This window comes from Ochotona princeps, chromosome 2 (genome assembly GCF_030435755.1).
Source record: "Ochotona princeps isolate mOchPri1 chromosome 2, mOchPri1.hap1, whole genome shotgun sequence".
NCBI classification, from domain to species: Eukaryota; Metazoa; Chordata; class Mammalia; order Lagomorpha; family Ochotonidae; genus Ochotona; species Ochotona princeps.
In genome coordinates, this window is record NC_080833.1 from 91,721,204 (window position 1) to 91,740,604 (window position 19,401).

General features: G+C 45.6%; 1 protein-coding gene across 1 annotated transcript in view; it reads left to right on the plus strand.

Moving 5' to 3' along the window:
* The window catches only part of FNDC7 (fibronectin type III domain containing 7), a 29,921-nt gene extending 10,825 nt beyond the window's left edge, over positions 1 to 19,096 (plus strand). Inside the window, exons 6-13 of the mRNA XM_004582164.2 lie at positions 3,839 to 4,093; positions 5,772 to 6,029; positions 6,417 to 6,671; positions 7,765 to 8,019; positions 11,452 to 11,712; positions 14,373 to 14,402; positions 18,118 to 18,190; positions 18,274 to 19,096. Coding sequence (XP_004582221.2) covers positions 3,839 to 4,093; positions 5,772 to 6,029; positions 6,417 to 6,671; positions 7,765 to 8,019; positions 11,452 to 11,712; positions 14,373 to 14,402; positions 18,118 to 18,149 — 1,346 coding nt within the window. The 3' untranslated portion in view covers positions 18,150 to 18,190; positions 18,274 to 19,096. The remainder of the gene's footprint in view (positions 1 to 3,838; positions 4,094 to 5,771; positions 6,030 to 6,416; positions 6,672 to 7,764; positions 8,020 to 11,451; positions 11,713 to 14,372; positions 14,403 to 18,117; positions 18,191 to 18,273) is intronic.
* Positions 19,097 to 19,401: the final 305 nt, after the last annotated feature.

Here is a 19,401-nt window from a genome sequence, read left to right on the forward strand (position 1 = left end):
GCAACAGATAAAGTTGATAGTATGCAGGTCAGGGAACTTCACCTTGCAAAGATTAGAACCGGGGGGCTCCATGATCATCTGGCATCCGCTTGATGTTGTATCTGTAGTTGGAGATGTACATGATAGGAACTCCAGGGATCTTTCAGAGTCTTCGTTTAAGGTCCCTGTCAACTGTGGCTACAATGTAACACTTGTGCTGAGTCACTCTCTGTACTAAGCAATCACACGCATGGGTTCCTTTGTGTGAACATGGTTATCATTCAAATCTTAGATCCTTGCCAATCCTTAGTGCCACTCGATACTTCTGCCCCAATTTTACAGTTTCTGCCATGACACAATCATTTATACAAGGGATATCATGCTGCCGCTGCGGTCTTGTTTCTCCTGGAATCACCCTAAATATCTTTATAAATTTAAAGAAAAAAGACGAAACTATTGACTTATTTATTTGTCTAACAGCTGAGCAACACAAAGAGAAGGGTTGCGGTCAGAGACAGAGATCTCCTATCTTTTGGTTGCTTTCCCAAAAGTCCCAATGGCCAGGACTACTCCAGGCCAAACTGAGGAACCCAGAACTCTGCTTCTCCCAAGCTAGTGGCAGCAGATCAAATACTTGGGCCTTTGCACACTCATTAACAGAAAGCTGGATCAGAAACCTGGAGAGAGATTCTGCTGTCGCAAGTGGCAGCCTAACGGTATGTGCCACGATACTGGTACCTGATTACTATAATTTTTAAAAAAGATTTATTTATTTTATTACAAAGTCAGATATACAGAGAAGAGGAGAGACAGAGAGGAAGATCTTCCATCCCATGATTCGCTCCCTAAGTGACCGCAATGGCCGGTGCTGTGCCGATCCGAAGCCGGGAACCAGGAACCTCCTCCGGGTCCCAACATTTTCTCCTGCTTTCGCAGGTCACAAGCATGGAGCTGGATGGGAAGTGGAGCTGCCGGGATTAGAACTGGCACCCATATGGAATCCCGGGGCGTTCAAGGCGAGGACTTTAGCCACTAGGCCACGCCACCGGGCCCTGGTTCCTGATTACGGTAATTTAATGTGGGTATTACATTAGTAGAGTTTATTAGGACAAGATGACTGAGAGTGAGGGAAGTGATGAGAAACATTTCAAAAGTACAGCAGTTCTGAGTTAGTCATTTCAGGCAGGAGAGAGCCATCCAGCATTTTCCAGACTTGGGTACACATTAAGAACATCTGGAGAGTTTTTATACAATCCTAATACTCAAGTCCCACCTAAGACCAACAAAATTGTAATCACTAGGAAAAGAGTTTGGATGCAATCGGTTTGCAAAAGCTCCCTAGTTCCCAAGGTCATGGGAAGGACCTTGACTTCTCAATTAAAGGGGCTGCATTTAGAAGGTAGTATGTGGAGCCTGGTATGATAGCCTAGTGGCTAAATCCTCACTTTGCATGCCCTGTATGGGCAGCCAGTTTATGTTCTGGCTGCTGCACTTCCCATCCAGCTCCCTGCTTGTGGCCTGGGAAAGCAGGAGAACATGTTGGGACTCTGTACCTGTGTGGGAGACCAGGAAGAGGCTCCTGGCTTCAGATTGCCTCATCTCCAGCCGTTGCTGCTACCTAAGGAGTGAACCAGTGGACAAAAGATCTTTCTCTCCGTATCTCCTTCTCTTTGTATATTCCTTTCCAATAAAAATAAATAATTTGGGCCTGGTGGCATGGCCTAGTGGCTAAAGTCCTCGTCTTGAACGCCCCGGGATCCCATATGGGCGCTGGTTCTAATCCCGGCAGCTCCACTTCCCATCCAGCTCCCTGCTTGGGGCCTGGGAAAGCAGTCAAGGACGGCCCAATGCATTGGGACACTGCGCCTGCGTGGGAGACCCGGAAGAGTTTCCAGGTTCCCGGCTTCTGATCGGCGCAGCACCGGCTGTTGCAGTCACTTGGGGAGTGAATCATCAGATGGAAGATCTTCCTCTCTGTCTCTCCTTCTCTCTGTATATCTGACTTTGTAATAAAAATAAATAAATCTTTTTTAAAAATTGTTTTTAAAAAGAAGATACTATGTGTTTTCCTAGGCCAAGAAATGTGCAGTATATCTTAGAATATTCCCATTAGTGATGATTAAACTTTTACAAGTTCATGGTTTGGGGCCTGGTGTTGTAACATAGTGGATAAAGACTTCACCTGCAATGCCAGCATCCTATATCGGCAGCAGTGCAAGTCCCAGCTGCTCTGCTTCTGAGTCAGTGCCTGGGAAAGCAGTGGGAGATGGGCCAAGTGCTTGGGCGCCTGCCACCCATGTGTGCCACCCAGAAGAAGCACCTGGCTCCTAGCTCAAATTTGGCCCAGCTCTGATAGTTGCAGTCATTTGGGATGTGAAGCAGTGTATAAAAGATCTCTCTCTCTCTCTCTCTCTCTCTCTCAGGCTCTGTCTTTCAAATATATTTAAAAATTTTTTTTTTGAAGTTTATGATTTCAATGAATTAACTTCTTTCCTTCAGAAGACTTCATTCCATGCTGATATTGGATAAGTGAAGCGTTGCCTTAAAACTGGGGAACAGGGGCCAGCACCATGGTGTAGTGGGCATGCCTGTGGCATGGCATCCCATCTGGATGCTGATCCGAATGTCCATTGCTCCACTGTTCCAGCTCCCTGATCATGGCCTGGAAAGGCAGCAGAGGATAGCTCAGGTCCTTGGGCTCCTGTACTCACATGGGAGACCCAGAAGAGTTTTCTGGCTTTGGTTCATCTCACTTCCTACTGTTGTGGCCATTTGGGGAGTGAACCAGAGGATAGAAGATCCTTCTCCCTGTAGCTCTGCATCTCAGATAAAAATAAAATTAAATCTTAAAAGCACAGACACACTCAGAAACAGGGAATTAGACAGGATTAACCAAGGTACATCATTCTGTTTCTGGTCACCATCTAGCATGTAATTGAGATTGATTTTGAGATATCTGAGAACTCCTCCTTAGGTGGCACTGAGCTGTGTATACTACCTGCCTTGTTCCTTGCCCATGGCATCTTATGTCTTGCTGTTCTGCCTGGGCACTTCTGGATGGATGCAATGGCATGAGAACATAGTTTGCTGCCCAATGTACAGGAGGTGGCCATCAGGAGACTTTCCATGAAGTTCTGTTTCACTATTTCATTGAGGCCAGACTAGCTTCATCTCTGGATGAGACCAAACTTTTAAAAAAATACTCTAGGGCCTGGTGCGGTGGTTAAAGTCCATGCCTTGAACGTGCCAGGATTCCATATGAGCGCCGGTTCTAATCCTGGCAGCTCCACTTCCCATCCAGCACCCTGCTTGTGCCCTGGGAAAGCAGTTGAGGACGGCCCAAAGCCTTGGGACCCTGCACCCATGTGGGAGACCTGGAAGAGCTTCAGGCTCCTGTCTTCGGGTCGGCACAGCACCGGACTTTAGCCACTATGCTCTCGTGCCAGGCCCATCCTCTGCTGCTGTCTCAGGCTTTTGCCCAGAGCTGGATTGGAAGCAGAGTAGCTGGAACTCAAACTGTTGCTCCAATATGGAACAACAGCACCACAGTCAGCAGCTTATCTTCCTGAGCCATAACATTAGCCCCTTGGCCCAGTATTTTTAACAACATTTCAAGTAACAAGAGACTTTGGCCTGGTCGTATGGTATTTTTGGTAGGGATTTGGACTCCATAGCCTAACCTTTGATTTTATGCAAGACAATCAAATGCTTCTGCCATGTCACTCCACATATTATACACTCAATTCCATCTACTAGAAAGCTCAGAGTTGCTTGCTTGAGTTATCCTGAAATCCTGCAAAGATGCAGACAGGGTTTCTGGCAAGCATCTCCCAGATGTTTATGACTGATTGTTTCCTAGTTGCTTGTGCACCTGGAAGAGTCGTGATTCATGAAGATCCCCCTGGCCATCTCTCTGTGGCATGGTCCAACGTCAGTTTGGGTGATTACTACGTGGCCTTTGTGAAGAGTGATGATGGTTTGGAAGTACACTGCAACACTTCCCTCACCCAGTGCAATTTTGTATCTGAGTGTGGCTTCACTTACTTCATCAGTGTTTTCGCTTATAACAAGGCAGGGCAGAGTCCTCTGGGAGACGTATTCAATTACACCACAGGTAAGTAACATGTGATGGGAGTTTTGGGTTCGCTGAGGTCAGCAGCAGAATGCATCACGCTGGACTTGCCAGCTGAAGGTCAGGGTCAGGGCCAAGGGCCATCTCACATTCTTTCTGAACAAGGAAATTTTGGTTTCCTACATCAAAGCTTAGCGAAGTTTAGAAGTGAAAAGAAGGGCGGGAACGGAGTTGCTCAATTATGTTCTGAAAAAATTGAAACCCAAATGAAAATTGGCAGCTACTCAAGGCCAGATGCGGAAGGGGTTGCAGGCGCTCCATTTTAGCTACCTTTTCCCCAAGACCAAGGCACAGTGATGCCTTGGAGAAGGCGTTTGGGCTTAAGTCCTAACTTTACGACTGACCTGCTCATGTGGTGGGGGATGGTGATATCCACTTGGGACAAATAATAAGAACATAAATTTGAGTGGGTCTTTGTAAATGACAAAGCACAGTGCAAATATTTTTATTAGTATTGTTATTGCTTCTGTTAATGATTATTTTCCTCTGCTAGGCTTGGCTCTTGGACTAAACAAGGACTATCTTTTTTTTTAAAGATTTATTTTATTTCAAATGTGGAATTTCAAGGAGAGCAAGAGAGACAGAGAAGGAGAGAAAGAGAGAGATCTTCCATCTATTGGTTCATTCCCTAAATAGTCCCAATGGCCAGAGCTGAGTTGATCCAAAGCTAGAGGCCAGGAGTGAGGAGCTTCTTCCAAATCTCCCTTATGGATGCAGGGGCCCATCTCCTGCTGCTTTCCTAGGTCATAAATGGAGAGCTGGATTGGAAGTAGAGTAGGTGTGACAGAAACCAGCACCCATATGTGATGCTGGCGCCATAGGTGGAGGCTTAGCATATTGAACCAATATGCCAACAGCAGAATTATATCTTCTTGATCTCCTTATCATCAGTTCTTATCATAGTGTGATCAGCATACAGGAGATGCATGATTTTTGAAGACTGCATGGAAAGACTTGAAAATAATTAACTATAGTTACAAATAAGACTATTTTATATGTAAAAGTATCAGATGGATATTATACTATGTTTTGCTAGGCTAAAGGATTCAAATAATTGGTATCTTGGACGTTGAAATAAGATGCTATCATGAAGTTCTTAAGAACACAGGAAGATCTTCCAGAGGCATGGACTTGAATCTTTAAGGTTGGATGGAATCCAGGTGTAGCAGGAGTACCCCCAGAAAGGCTCCAAACTGAGTTAGATCTTAGTCAGCAGTGCTCTTGAGAAGGTTTGTCCTAAGATGTAACGCAACCATGATATCTGCACCTGCCCCCAGCTCTGGCTTTCTCCATTTTGGTGTGTTGAAAGAGTTGTCAGCACTTGAGTAGTTAGGCAAGTATGACATCATCAAGAAAGAAGAGCAGAGAGGCTTTCCAGCAGAAGGACAGAAAGCCTCAGGAATACAGAAGTGAGGGTTTCCTGTGGGATGTCACAGGGTAGCTGGTGGAAGGTACAGCTGAACATTACCGTTTGTGATGACACTGAATAGCATGCTGAAGGTCTATCCTCTCTGCAGGAGAAATTGGAACAGGACAGACCTGTAAGAGGTTGTGACAACAGTTAGGGAGGGTAGTAGCAGAGCAGTTGGGCATAGTGAGGCCGCCTCTGGCAGCCTGGCCCCTCTTCTAATCTCCATTCCACCGCCACTCCTGCCTTCAGCTCCCTGTTGTCCTAGTGACATCAATCCGGTGATGGTGTCCAGTGACAGAGTAGAAATCGTCTGGTCTCCCGTCCGTGGTGCCGAACTCTATGAAACCAAGGCTGTGGATGGGTACAATACAGTTGAGTGTAACGACACTGTTCCTGCCTGCACACTGTCAGCTCTAGAGTGTGACACCAAGTACAACATCACAGTGTATTCGTTCAGCGAAGTCCGGGGCAGCAATATGTCATGCACATCCCGGCCTATAACCACAGGTATGGAACACCTATTGCTTTATTCTCCATATCTGAAGGATTCACCCTGGCTAAATGCTTCAAGATAGGCATTCAGCAAGATCTAGGGAATCGTGAGCTTATTAAGCACTCTTTGGGGGCCCTGCTGTGTCAAAGACATGCAGAGGAGAGATGGAAGAGGAAAGTGGAAAGGCAGGGAACAAAAGGAGAGACCATGGAAAATGCAAAATTTCCCAGTGGTTTTCCTCAGCCACTCAGCTCCTCCTGTGTTTAGCCAGATGCATAGTCTGGTTTAAAGTGATGATGATCTCATTTGGTGGGGGATGTGGGGGAAGGCAATTTAGACGAAACGGCACATGTGATATTTCTGACTCACATATTTCAGCTAATAATCTAAAAATCTCTCAGCTCCTTGCAGCCCTGAAATTAAAAATGTCTCAAAGGACATATTCTCTGTGGTTAATGTGCACTGGCAATCTGCAAATGATGGCGCTGTTTACACTGTGACCGCCCAAGGGGAGAAAGGGCTGTATTGGTGCAGCAGTACAGGATGGTCCTGCACCTTGGGCGGCTTGCCCTGTGGCTCGCTATTTTCCGTGACGGCTGTGGCAGAAACACCAGCAGGACGGAGCGCACCCAGCTACAGCGTGGCCCTGGAAACACGTACGTAGCACCGGCAATCTGTGTGGACTTCAGAAGGGAGCTTGGGAATGGCTTCCAGATATGAGCCTTCTTATTTCATCTACCCCAAGTCAGATGGAAATACATTCAATTCAGGGGCCTTGCAAAGAGCCTAGTCTTAGAAAGCAAAAATTTCAATATTTTACAGCAGTTTCTGTGCCAATATCATGAGAAGACTCTGGAATATTCATGCATGAGCATCAAAGAAAGGATATGAGTACATGGGCTCTGCAAAAACATTTGCTGGAATTCATGTTCCAATCTATAAAAGCAGCTAGCAAGTAACCAAATGAGCTAGCTTGCTATTCATTTTAGGTTCAGGCTTTTCATATTTAAAAAAACGCTGTCTGAATTTTATTTTTCTAATTGGCAACTGTTCTCTTAGAGTGGATACAAATGTTAAGTTAATGCTGCCAGGTGCTTAGCACAGTGCCTAATGCACATAAAGAAGTAGTCTTACAAGAGAAAGCTGTTATTGCTTCGTAGCATAGCAGGTGAACACAATTTTGCAAACTGCTGAAATCCTTTGTATCTTATATCTGACATACCAATATAGATGTCACTTTGAGCTGTGTAAGTTGAAACCTCAAAAGCAGCAGAATAGAAATATCAAATGCTAAAGAAATTCCAGGTGTTCTAAATCCTGTACAATGGGTTCCTGAAAAGTTGATTTTACTGTGGTCCTTTGCATCAATGATGTACCATGAAATGCATAGGAAGGGCACAATACATTTCATTGCAAATGCTATGCAACGTTATAATGAGAGATGAATGCAACCCTTGCTTTGAAATTCACAGTTGGAATTGTCCAAAGTGAGAGATGTTTTTATTCTCAAAAGAAAAAATTGGAGAAACCTAGCATTTCTCATAGGCTATAAAATGCACCACGTTCTTAGGGAAAGCTCCCAGAGGAGACACACAGTGTAGCAGAGGGAAGGAACCCAAGGAAACACTTGATAAAAAGCAAAACATTCAGAAACTTAGGACATTACCTGTAACACAAGCAAAATACTCTTCTTGGTCATTTTTCACATTCTGTGAAAATACATCCCTGATTCTTTTTCTCTTTCTCCAGTGCCATGTTGTCCAGTTGGTTTGACAGTCACTCAGGTCACCCAATCAGTAATCAATGTGAGCTGGACTATTGGGATGGTGGCCCAAACCTATGTGACAGTTCTCGAGTCACACACTGGACAGTCCAAGTGTCACACCCATCAGAACCACTGCCTCCTGGGATGCATTGCGTGTGGAATCAATTACACAGTGACATTAAAAGCAATCAGTGCCTCTGGATTGACTGCAGACTGTGCCTTCCGAAGTTACTCCTCTAGTAAGTGAATTCTAACTCTGCAATGTCAGAGGGCCTTGCCTATTACCGATCCAAGCATAAGCCCTTCTTTTTCTGTTAAAAAGATGCTGCATTTGCACCTTCCTTGCATTAAACATTCAGATCAGTTCCTAACATTCTCACAGTTTCTCTCCCTTGGCTCACAGGGGTTGCTTTTGGTAGCTAGCGAATTATTGTCCCCGGTAACAGGTTCAGTTATGAGTTTTCCAAAGGGCTGATTCATCTTCATATGACTCGACTGCCGGCAGCACAGAGTAACAGCCTAGCAGGGTGTTCAGAAAGCATTCCATCACACACTCTATCTGGGTCGCTTTGTCTCCCTTCTCATTGTTACTGTGCTTCTCCCCGCCTCTTCTAAGCCACTGCAGCTCGTTCCTTCCTGGTCTCTTATTTCAGCAGAGCAAAGCAGGCGTCTACCGACAGTGCTGCTCCTTGTTCTTCACGAAGACAAACCATCCGGTAACAGCACAGAAAAAAAATAAAAAACAATGCAGGGTTAGCAAGTAAGATTCCTCTCCATTGCTCTCGTCCACTGAAGTGGCTACTTGGCGCACCATCTTGAAAAAAGTTCCTGAGGATGCCTTCCAGGCTTGAGGAAAAGAGTACAGCGCTGTTAGTGGCCTCTGCTCAGCTGCTACTCAACTCCTGAGCTGGAGAGTTGAAATATCATTGTGGTGGTCGTCTCCAGCTGGCAGTCTAAATGAGACATGGCTTCTTATAAGCTTTGTCTTATCTTCTCTGTCTCCACATTGGTAAGGAAAAAAACAGGAATATGAGTGCTTTCCTAGAGGTGGGTATTTGGTCTGGTTGCCAGTTAGAATGCCACTGTCCCACCTCAAAGTTCCTGGTGTGGTTCCTAGCTGTTGACTCTCGAGGCCTGCTAATGCAGATTCAGGGAGGTGGTGTTAATGGTTCAAGTAAATACATTCCTGACACCTGCAAGGGAGGCCCAGGTTCATTTCCTGGATCCTAATTTTAGCACCAAGCCAGCTCCAGTCATTAAAGGCATGTAGGGAGTGATCCAGCAAATGGGAGCTTTCTCTATGCCTCTCAAGTAAATAAGCAAAGATTTAAAAAAAATCTCCCTAGCTCATCCCCAAAAGTTATTTTGAGACTCAGAAGAAATCATAATGTGAAATCATGTATTATCTACTGTACATTTAACAGTTGGTTTATACTTTTCTTTTTGTCCTTTACTTTCCATTAGATTTGCTGCTAGTATTCTCAATTTACCAGCCACTTCTGATAATATGGCCTATCACATATCTCAACAACTAGAAAAAAAATTTTTTCTCAAAGTCATCAATTAGTAAGAGCCTGATGGACCTGGCACTTTAGCCTAGTGGCTAAAGTCCTCGCCTTGCAAACTCAGGATCCCATGTGGGTGCCAGTTCATATCCCAGCTGCTCTGCTTCCTTCCAGTTCCCTGCCTGTGACCTGAGAAAGTAGTCGAGGACGGCCTAAGGACTTGGGAACCTGCACCCAAGTGGGAGACCCAGGAGAGTCTCCTGGCTCCTGGCTTCAGATCAGCCCAGCTCTGGCCGTTGCGACTACTTTGGGAATGAACCAGTGGATGGAAGATCTTTCTCAATGTCCTTCACTCTGAAAATCTTACTTTCCAATAAAAATAAATAAATATTTAAAAAAACAACCATGAGCCTGATTACAAAAATTAAAGGCTTATTTACTTATTTTTACTGGAATGCAAAGGAAAAACTACTATCTTCTAATTCACTTCCCCAATGCTTGCAATAGTAGGGCTAAGCCAGGCTAGGCTGAGGTGTCAGCAACTCAAGCTAGGGCTCCAGTAGGGAAGGCAGAGACCCAAGTACCTGAGCCATCACCTGGTGCTTCCCAAGGTGTACATCAGCAAAGAGCTGACATTGGAAGTGGAGTTGAGACTTCAACACAGTTACTCCAGTATGGGCTCCCAGTACCTCAACTGGTGTCCTAATTACTGTGCCAAATAGCCACCCACCAAGTTTTTTTTTTAAGATTATATAATAACTTGCTCATTTTAGTCACGAGGAATCCTGTTTAAGTGCCCCTGTTTGACAACTAATGTGTAGTATTGCTCAGATATTTAGAAATGAACTAAAAGCACCTAATCAAGTAGCACTGATGAAATGCATACCAGAGCGTGGTCATCAGCCTGTGTAAGCAACTGCTCTCAAGGCACCTGGTTATTTTTTTAATTATTATTTTATTTTTATAATCTTTACATAGTTGCTTAGGGCACAAAGGGTCAAGGGCTACAGGAAAGTAGGTAAGACCATTGTTTCCACATTTTTTTTTCTGTATCTGGGGTAATGAGGGAGATAAAGGGAGAAGCCCTATCCAGCCTCCCATCCATCCCAGGGTCCCTGATGTGGGACGTGCTGCAAGGGCACTGCTAAAGTCATTTTGATAGTTCTATAGTTTTGAATTGCTGCCTATCTTGCCATTCCAAGCATGATGAAATCTCTCCAGAATCCACTGGCTAACATAGTCCATCTTAGAGTCTCCATTTGCCCAGATTTTCACTGCCAACACATGGCTGTTGTGCCACATCCTCCATGTGCACCTGGATATACTGTCCACTGCTCCGTCTGAGCCTCTGAGGAGGCTCAGCTTTGACACATGCACTCCATGGAACCTGCACTTCTCTTCATGGTTGGGGTTCTGAGATCAGCAGTTCAGGTGGAGGGATCCGCAAAGAAACTTTATCTGAGGTGATCATTTTTATTATAGCTGAATGCAATCAATTCTATTCAAGCTTCATTCCACTAAAATAAAATGAAACGAGGGCATTATGAAGTTCCTTACAAGAATGTTATATGCTTGAGTTATGTACTGTGCAACAGACATCTGTCAGGTGTAGAACTTTCTAAAAATTTTTTTGAAATTATTTTTCGCTTATTTGAGAGGCAGAAAGAGAGAGAGCATGTGTGTGTGTTCTCAGCCTCTGTTTCATTCTCCAAATTCCAGCAACAGCTCTGAGAGGGGGCCAGGAGTCTGCAGCAGGGAACTCAATCCAACTCTTCCATGGTGGCAAGGAACCCAATCCCTGGGAACCTCACAGCTGCCTCCTCTGGTCTGAGTGAGCAGGAAGCTGGAGCCAAGAGCCAGACCAAGCATTAAATCCAGCCATTCTGATGTGGCACACAGGGATCTTAACCGTTAGGCTAAACGTCTCTCTCCAAGTGTGGGCATTTTGACTCCTTATAGCTTTACGTGAAAACTCACAGCCAACACTGCCCTCTCTCAGGTTTTTGATTGTGTCATTGAGCACAGAAAAAACTTGAATCCTCTTCAAATCTTGCTCTTATTGAATCAGTCATTAATCATATTGTGTTGAATAGTCTCTACACAGTGAAAGAGGTCATGTTTGTGTGATGGTGGGTGAGTGATTTTGTGTTGTTTCGGCTCCCGCAGATGCCTGCTGCCCTTTGGGGGTGAAATTATACAGGCTGGGCCCTAACGGCATCCGGATCTACTGGCAAGCCTCCAGGGGCTCTGCCAACTACAGCACAGATCTCTACGGCTCCAAAGGCATTTTTACGTGCGCCCCAAGTGCCGGCCTCAGTTTCTGTGATGTCACCGAGCTCCCCTGTGGGGATGTGTACACTGTCATTGTCTCACCAGTTGCTGAGACAGGGCTAAAGCTAACTTTCTGCCCAAAGAAAATATATTCAGGTAAAGCAAGCTATGAATCTCTATTTCCAGCCCTCAACTCAGACCTGTGAGTTGAGATCCAGCACAATCACACTTCTTTGCTAGACAGGAAAGCCAAAGAGAGCATTAAGATACCCGCACGCTTTGGAATTGCGGTAGGCTCTCATGACTTAATTTGAAGACATTCTCCTTTCTCTTCCTTCACTGTCCCTTCAGAAAAGGAAGCAGGTGGTTGCTGTTGAGCTAGTAGAGTAAATGTACCCATCTTTAAGAATTTATTTGTGGAGCAGGCACAATGGCTCAACTGGCTAGCACCAGTATCCCATTTAGGTACTGGTTCATGCACTGGCTGCTCCACTTCCCATCCAGCTCCCTGCTTGTGGCCTGGGAAAGCAGTACAGGATGGCCCAAAGCCTTGGGACCCTGCACCCACGTGGGAGACCCAGAAGAGCTCCTGGCTCCTGGCTTGGGATTGGCTCAGTTCCAGCCATTGCGGTCACTTGGGGAGTGAACCACTGGACGGAAGATCTTCCTCTCTCTCTCTCTCTCCTCCTCTCTGTATATCCACCTTTCCAATAAAAATAAATAAATCTTTAAAAAGAATTGATTGGTTTGAGAGACAGACGGACAGCTTCTATCCACTTGTTCAAGCCCCATATGCATGCCTGCAGTGATTGAGCCTGGTCTGAGCTGAAGTCAGAGACCAGGAATTCAGTTCGATTTAGCAGGACCCCATTTCTGTGAGCCATCAGCAGCTGCCTGCCAGAGTCCACAGGAGCACAGAGGTGCAGACAGGAGCTAGAGCCATGCATTGAACCCAACTACCCTGACACGGGACACAGGTATCTTAATCAAGTAAGTTTAAGGTCCAATACTATTTTTTAAATGTATTTATTTATTTGAGAGACCAAGAGACTGAGAGCTCCCATGCACTAATTCATTCCCCAAATATCTACCATGTCTGGGGCTAGGCCAAAGCAAAGCTAGGAGCTGGGAATACAATCCAAGTTAGAACAAATTTAAAATGGCTTTCCACTTTTATGATTTGGAGGTGGAATTTTACGATAATATTGGAGGTAATGCTATATGCCCTGGCATTCTGGAACTTTTATTTGCACAAACTGTAAAGTAGGAGGATCAGGGGAAAAATATGAAGTTATAAATGAGAATTGAGGCTTGGAAATTCAGGTGGATGGACAGTTTGGGATCACAGCACATGGCTGTTGGCAAAGCACCTCATAGAGCTGGCGGAAAAACACTGGCAGTTCTCCTGCTCTGTGTTGCGCACTTTCTGCTACCTTGCCCAGGACATAGTCACGAATTTTTCTTGTATTCTAAAAAAAAAAAAAAAAGGAAAGCGATAATGAGATAATGAAGCCCTAGAACTTTGCAGGTAGGTATAGGGAGAAGAGTAAATATTGACTCACAAACCTTTAACTGATAACCAGAGTAAGTCCAGTCATATATGGATGATAGGGGTTTGAGATGGCCCTCGCTGATGGAACAAAGCCAGCTCCTCCTGAGGGTGTGTTTCCACTGTCATGGGCCAATTGCTGATTTTTTTTCCACTACCTTGTCCACAGACAGGCCTCCTCAAAGCACAGCACTATGGAAGGGACAGGAATTCATTTAGAGACTGAGGATGACATCTTGGGACGAGGAATCCACTGCTCAGTAGGAGCACAGCACCATTTTACAAGTATGAAGTGTTTTCACATTTAGTATCTCACTGAATACTCAAATTAATGCTACGAGGTAGGTTCAACAAGTTATTTATTTGAAAGGGAGAATGACATACAGAGAGAGAGAGAAAGAGAGAGAGAGAGAAAGAGAGAGAATCTGTTTGCTGCTCACTCCCCAAGGACTCTGCCAGGCTGAAGCCAGGTATCAGGAACTCCATCTGAGTTTCCCATATGAATAGCAGGGACCCAAGCACTTCAGCTGTATTCTGCTGCCTTCCCATGCACATAAGCAGGAAGATAGATTGAAAACAGAGCAGCCAGGACTCAAACATCAATATGGGATGCCAACATTGCAAGTGGCCTCTGAACCCGTTGAGCTACAATACCAGCCTCAGTTCAACAGATTTCTACCTCCAGGAAGCTGAAAAGCAGAGGCTGTCACATCTCTGTCTAAACTCATTCACTTCTCTTAACCTGTGAATCTATTCTCCCTCTGCTCATGGTACCCTAGGCATTTTATACTCCTTGCTCTGCTGTCTCTGATCAGGTGCACTGGCTAAAGACCCTGGAGCCACCTTCCCTCTCCCTTACCCTACAGCTCCAAGCAGTCTCCGACGCCCGTCTTCACCTCCCCAGTGGCTCCTAAGTCCAACCTCTCTTCATTCCCACAGCTGCTTTTTCTGCTTCAGGCCTTTGCCACCTGCTTCCTAGATTACTGCACCGTCCTGCCTCTACACTGTCACTGCAGTTGTCCCTCCAAAAGCTGATCTGATCCTGTCACTTTCTTGCTTCAACACCTTCAGTTTTTCCATTGTCCCATGAAAGTCAGTCCTCTGAACAGTCCCTCATCATCACTCCTGTCAGTGTATCTATCCAGCTTTCCACCATCCAGCACTACAATGTGGGTCACCAGCATCTCTAGTAGTGGCATAACCTGCTGTGTTATGACACCTGTCCCAATAATATGTTTTCAATGCCTATTTGTTTTATTTATTACAGTAACCTGCTCTGGAAGTACACTTGGAATGGGTGAGTCATTTTTGTTTCCTCATGGATAAAATAGGAGGGAACTTTTGTTGTTGTATTCTGGGAATAACTTAATAAAATCAGGACCTAGGCTGACGCTTCAGGTGGTCAGAAAGGCATGTGCTATCTTTCATGTGAGGGGTTCCAGCTTTCCATCCCCAGGACTGGCTCCCCTAATAGAGTGCCTCCCTTCAGATTCCACCTGTTGAGATAAATACATTTGGATTTTAAAGTCTTTTCCATGTTGTAAATTCCTGCAGAAAAATGTAAATTTATTTAAGGGGCAGCTGCTCAATCTCTCCTTCGGAATGTGGTTCCCAGTCCTGCCATCTATTAGAATCCTTTGGAGAGAGCCTGGCATGATGCCTTAGTAGTTGAATCCCCACCTGGCAACCACAAAGATCCCTCGTGGGCACCTATTTATGTCCCAGCTGCTCCACTTCCCTTTTAGCTCCCTGCTTGTGGCCTGGGAAAACAGTAGAGGATGGCCCAAAGCCTTGGGTCTCTGCACCAGCATGGGAGACCTGCAAGAAGCTCCCAGCTCCTGGCTTTGATTGGCTCAATTCCAGCCATGGCGGCCACTTAGAGAGTGGACCAGCAGATGGAAAATCTTTCTCTCTGTCTCTCTTTTCTGTATATCTGCCTTTCCAATAAAAATGAATAAATCTTTTTTTTAAAAAAATGAGTCCTTTGGAGAGCCCCAAATTTTCTGATACTTGGATTCTCTCTGGCCATGCATGGAGGCAATCTTTAATAGGTCCTCAACTGATTCCAAAGGGGAGCCAACTCTGAGATCTGCTACTTTAGACTTTATTGTGTGCGCAAAGCAGTGGGGTGGGGTGGGAGCCGATCCTGATGTGGTTGGGGTGGGGTGGGGCGGATCTGAGACTGCATCCCAGCAGGGTGATGATGATGATGATCCATGCAGCTGGGCCAACCATACTCATGGGGGCCAGGCATTAGAGGGGGTTCTGTTTGCATCCTGGAAGCAGTTGGGGTGTTTGCTTTTGATCTGCAGGGATGGAGATGCCCAGAAGCAGAAAAGGGGTGCTGAGGGAGGACCTGAGGCAAAGATGGTCCTCCGTGCCTCCTTGGGTTTACCCCAGGATGCTCTAGGCCATTCTGGCTGCTACTGCCCATGCCCTCCCCCCATCCCCACAAGTAAGAAATGACTCTTGGGCAGAGCAATGAGATGGTCACACAGAGCCAGGAGGAATCCTTGCCAAACTCTTCTTTGGGGACCGCTTGGTTTAAGGATTTGAGAGGGAAAGAAACAGGGACCGTTTTCAATTTCAAACTATAGAACTCCACTCACGACTCTAGTTAGATTTGGCCGCTTGAAGCCTTGCTGCCAGTACACTTCTCCAAGAAACCTTCCTGCAGAGGCCAGCTTCTCTGCAACATCTCCCTCTACTGGCAGATCCTATGCCTGCAGTCCCACACCACCGCAGGATTATTCAAGCTCCTACCATGACCTATTATGACCTATTAGCATTTTGCAGTGCCACTGCCAACTAAGGTCTTGGCACTTTTTTCTTTTAATTCAATAATTTATTGAGCCTTTCCCATGAGAGATACAAAATAGATCCTTCAGGAATACAGATAGAGTTAACACATGCATGTCTTCAAACATTAAAATTAATAATGACAAGCATAGGTAAAAAAGCTGATGCAAGGTAGATGGTGAATGCCACAATACATGTAGAAACAATATACTACTGTTACAGGGAAGGCAGCCATGGAGGGTTTTAGCTCTTCTAGAAGAATTTCCACACAAACATTGAGCAGAGCAAAGATTTATTTCAGTTGGAAACTTCCTGCTGCAACAGTCAGGCGGGCAGGTTTCAAGAGAGGAGAAACCCCAGGCATTTGCATTTTAGCCTTAATCCTCATAATACCCCTAATTTATTGGTTCTCTAAGTTGGTCCCGGGGCCAATATCATCAACATCATCCGGGAGCCTATCAAAAATGAATTTCTGGAGCTCCACCACAGATCTACCAAATCACAAAAAAATTTTAAAAGATTTATCTATTTTTATTTGAAAGGCAGGTTTACAAAGACAGAGATCTTCCACCTCTGGTTCACTTCCCAAATGACCCCAATGGCCAGAGCTGAGCCAATCTGAAGCTAGGAGACAAGGAGCCCTTGGATTAGGGGCCCAAGAACCTGAGCCATCCACCGCTGCCTTCCCAGTCCACAGGCAGGGAGCTAGATCAGAAGTGGAGCAACCGGGTCTAGAACTGGTGCCCATATGAGATGCCAGCACCACAGGCGGAGGATCATCCTGTTGAGTCACTGCATTGGCCCCTGAATAATAAATTCTATTCTTGGGGTCAATCCATATTTTTAAAACATTTGATCTGAGTAATTATTTCTTTGAAAGTAAATAAAAACAGGGAGAATGGAAGAGAGAGAGATCCTCTATCTATTGATTCATGCCACCAAAGGCCCACAGCATCTGCAGCTGAGTCAGTCTGAAACAAGGAGCCAGGAACTCCATCCACATGTACCATGCGGTTAGTAGAAGCCCATGTACTTGAGCCATCACCTGCTGTGTCTAAGATGCACTAGCAGTTGGATTGAAGTTGGATTAGAAGGAGAGCCAGGGCTCCGTCCCAGGCACTTGGATATGACAGGCAGACATCCCATAAGGTGGTTTAGCCTGTTGGACCCCAAAGCCTGTGTCCACTCATCATCTTTCCACCAAGTCCTCCAAGTGATAATGATACACACACAAGTTGGAGAACCACGGACCTAATTCCACAAAACTGTATTGATGCTGGAAATGTGATGCAGGTAGGGAGGGAGAAGAAAGCCATCTCTCAAAGATGGCAGGGCTCTAACAGGAGGCAAAATTGGGTGGGAGGAGGGTTGTACCTGACATCACTGCACAAAGGCAGGCTTCAGTGTGGCCTGCACACCCTGGGGCACTCTGGGGAAGTTTGCTCTTGGCTGCTGCCTCAGCAATGGAACAGGCTGAAGGGCTCCCTGGGTAGAGTGCTGGCGCTGCCTGAGTAGCAAAGCAAGCAGGCTGGGAGGGAGAAGGAGAAGCTCCTGGTTCCAAATCAGGAGAATGAGCTCAAAGAGACTCTTTGGGAGAATTCATTTCAAGAAACAAGAAAGAGATCACTTTGGTGGGGGGGAAATTGTAGTCAGCTTGAAAAGTTCTCTCTTTGAATCAATCAATTTTTCCTTATTTTTAAAAAAGATTTATTTTTTTTTTCTTGGAAAGGCAGATTTACAGAAAGAAGGAGAGACAGACAGATCTTCCATCCACTGGTTCACCCCCAATTGGTCACAATGGCCAGAGCTGAGTTGATCCAAAGCCAGAAGCCAGAAGTCACGAGCTTCTTTCCAGTCTCCCACGCGGGTACAAGGTCCTTAGGCTTTGGGCCGTCCTTGATGCTTTCCCAGGCCACAAGCAGGGAGCTGGATGGGAAATGGAGCAGCTGGGACACAAACCAGAGCCCACATGGGATCCTGGCACGTGCAAGATGAGGATTCAGCCACCAGGCTATTGTGCTAGGTCTCTAAGCAGTTTCTTTCTTTTTTCTTTCTTCCTTTTTTCTTTTTCTTCCTTCCTTCCTTCTTTTTTTTTTTAGCAGTTTTTTAATTGCTAGTCAACACCCTCTGCAAAATTTGTGCTTTTTAGTTTTAAGAAGCTGTCAGCATGTTTAATGCATCCTGCTTCCTCTTCTCTTTCTTGCCCTTACCAGTGATTTACAGAGGGAAGAGAAATGCAGATTGACATGCAAGCCCCAGGAATCGCCAAAGCAGAGATGTCACCAGGTGAGTAACACGCGGGGACTATGTGCAATTTCACAGTCAAGGTTGTTGTCTGCATTTACACAATTCCTCTCATTTCTTTTCAGAGTCATCTTAGTGGTTAGTGATTAGAGTTGGAAGAGACCTATTAGAATACAAAATGCCTCCAGGATAGGAAAAGCTTCTTTGGCCAATGGAAGACCAATTTCTACTCCAGGGCCCAGGTCAGTGTGTCCTCCTCCACTCAGCAGTTCAAGGTCGGCTGCTGGGAGCACCCCATACAGTCATGCAGCCACAAGCTCCTCCAGCAGAGCCAACATAGGCCAATATGAAAGGTCTTCTCAGCAGGAATTTTGTCCGAAATGTCACATCTAGACTTGCCACAGATGGGAGCAACGTTCATTTCAGCAGTGTTTCATGGACACCAGCCCTCTCCAAGCAGCCTGCTCGCCACTCAGGGGCTGGCAGCATTCACTCCTGACAAAGACAAGCCACCTTTCAACAGAAATGATGCTTCACCCAATACAGCACTGCATCAGCACTCAGGAACATCGGTTGGGTGGCAGGAGCTGGCAAGCAATCCATGATCACAAACACCCTTGCCACCAAGCCAGGGTGGATGCTGAGCAGGTGGCAGGGTTTGCTGAGTCAGAGCATCGGTTGAGGAGAGGCATCTGCAGGAGTGTGTGCAGGTGAAACCGGAGCTGCTGCTGCTCTTGCTAGAAGTCTTGCCATCTTTGAGGGTGCAAAGACAGTGCATGCAGGGGCAACCAAGGGCAGAGCTGCAAACTGGCAGATGGATGAGCATGCTGCTTTGGATGGAGGATCATCCATCCTGTTGGCTCTGTTCCCCACTCACTGTGACTGCTTCTTCCATCATTGGAGAGACAAGACGACGATATATAGAAAGATCTGTTGTATCTAGGAAAATGTATGTCCTGCCAATGCCAAGAGTGTAATTAAACAATAATGTGCGTAGGATTTGTGTATTCCACATTCAAAAATCCAGTTGGTGGTTAGTTCCCCCAAGCATGGCTATGAAGCAAGAAGTCTGGGTTGAAAGCTATTTGCAGAAGAAACTAGAATGCAGCGTTAGGTTTGAGGAGAGCATGGGTGGAAAGATAAACTTCCCTTCTCTGTCTTGTTTTCCTTCTGGGATAACCGAGCAACACATACTCCAAGAGGGGAAATAGCTTTCTTTGGGAGCCTGATCAAAGAGAGGTGTCACCAGAGCA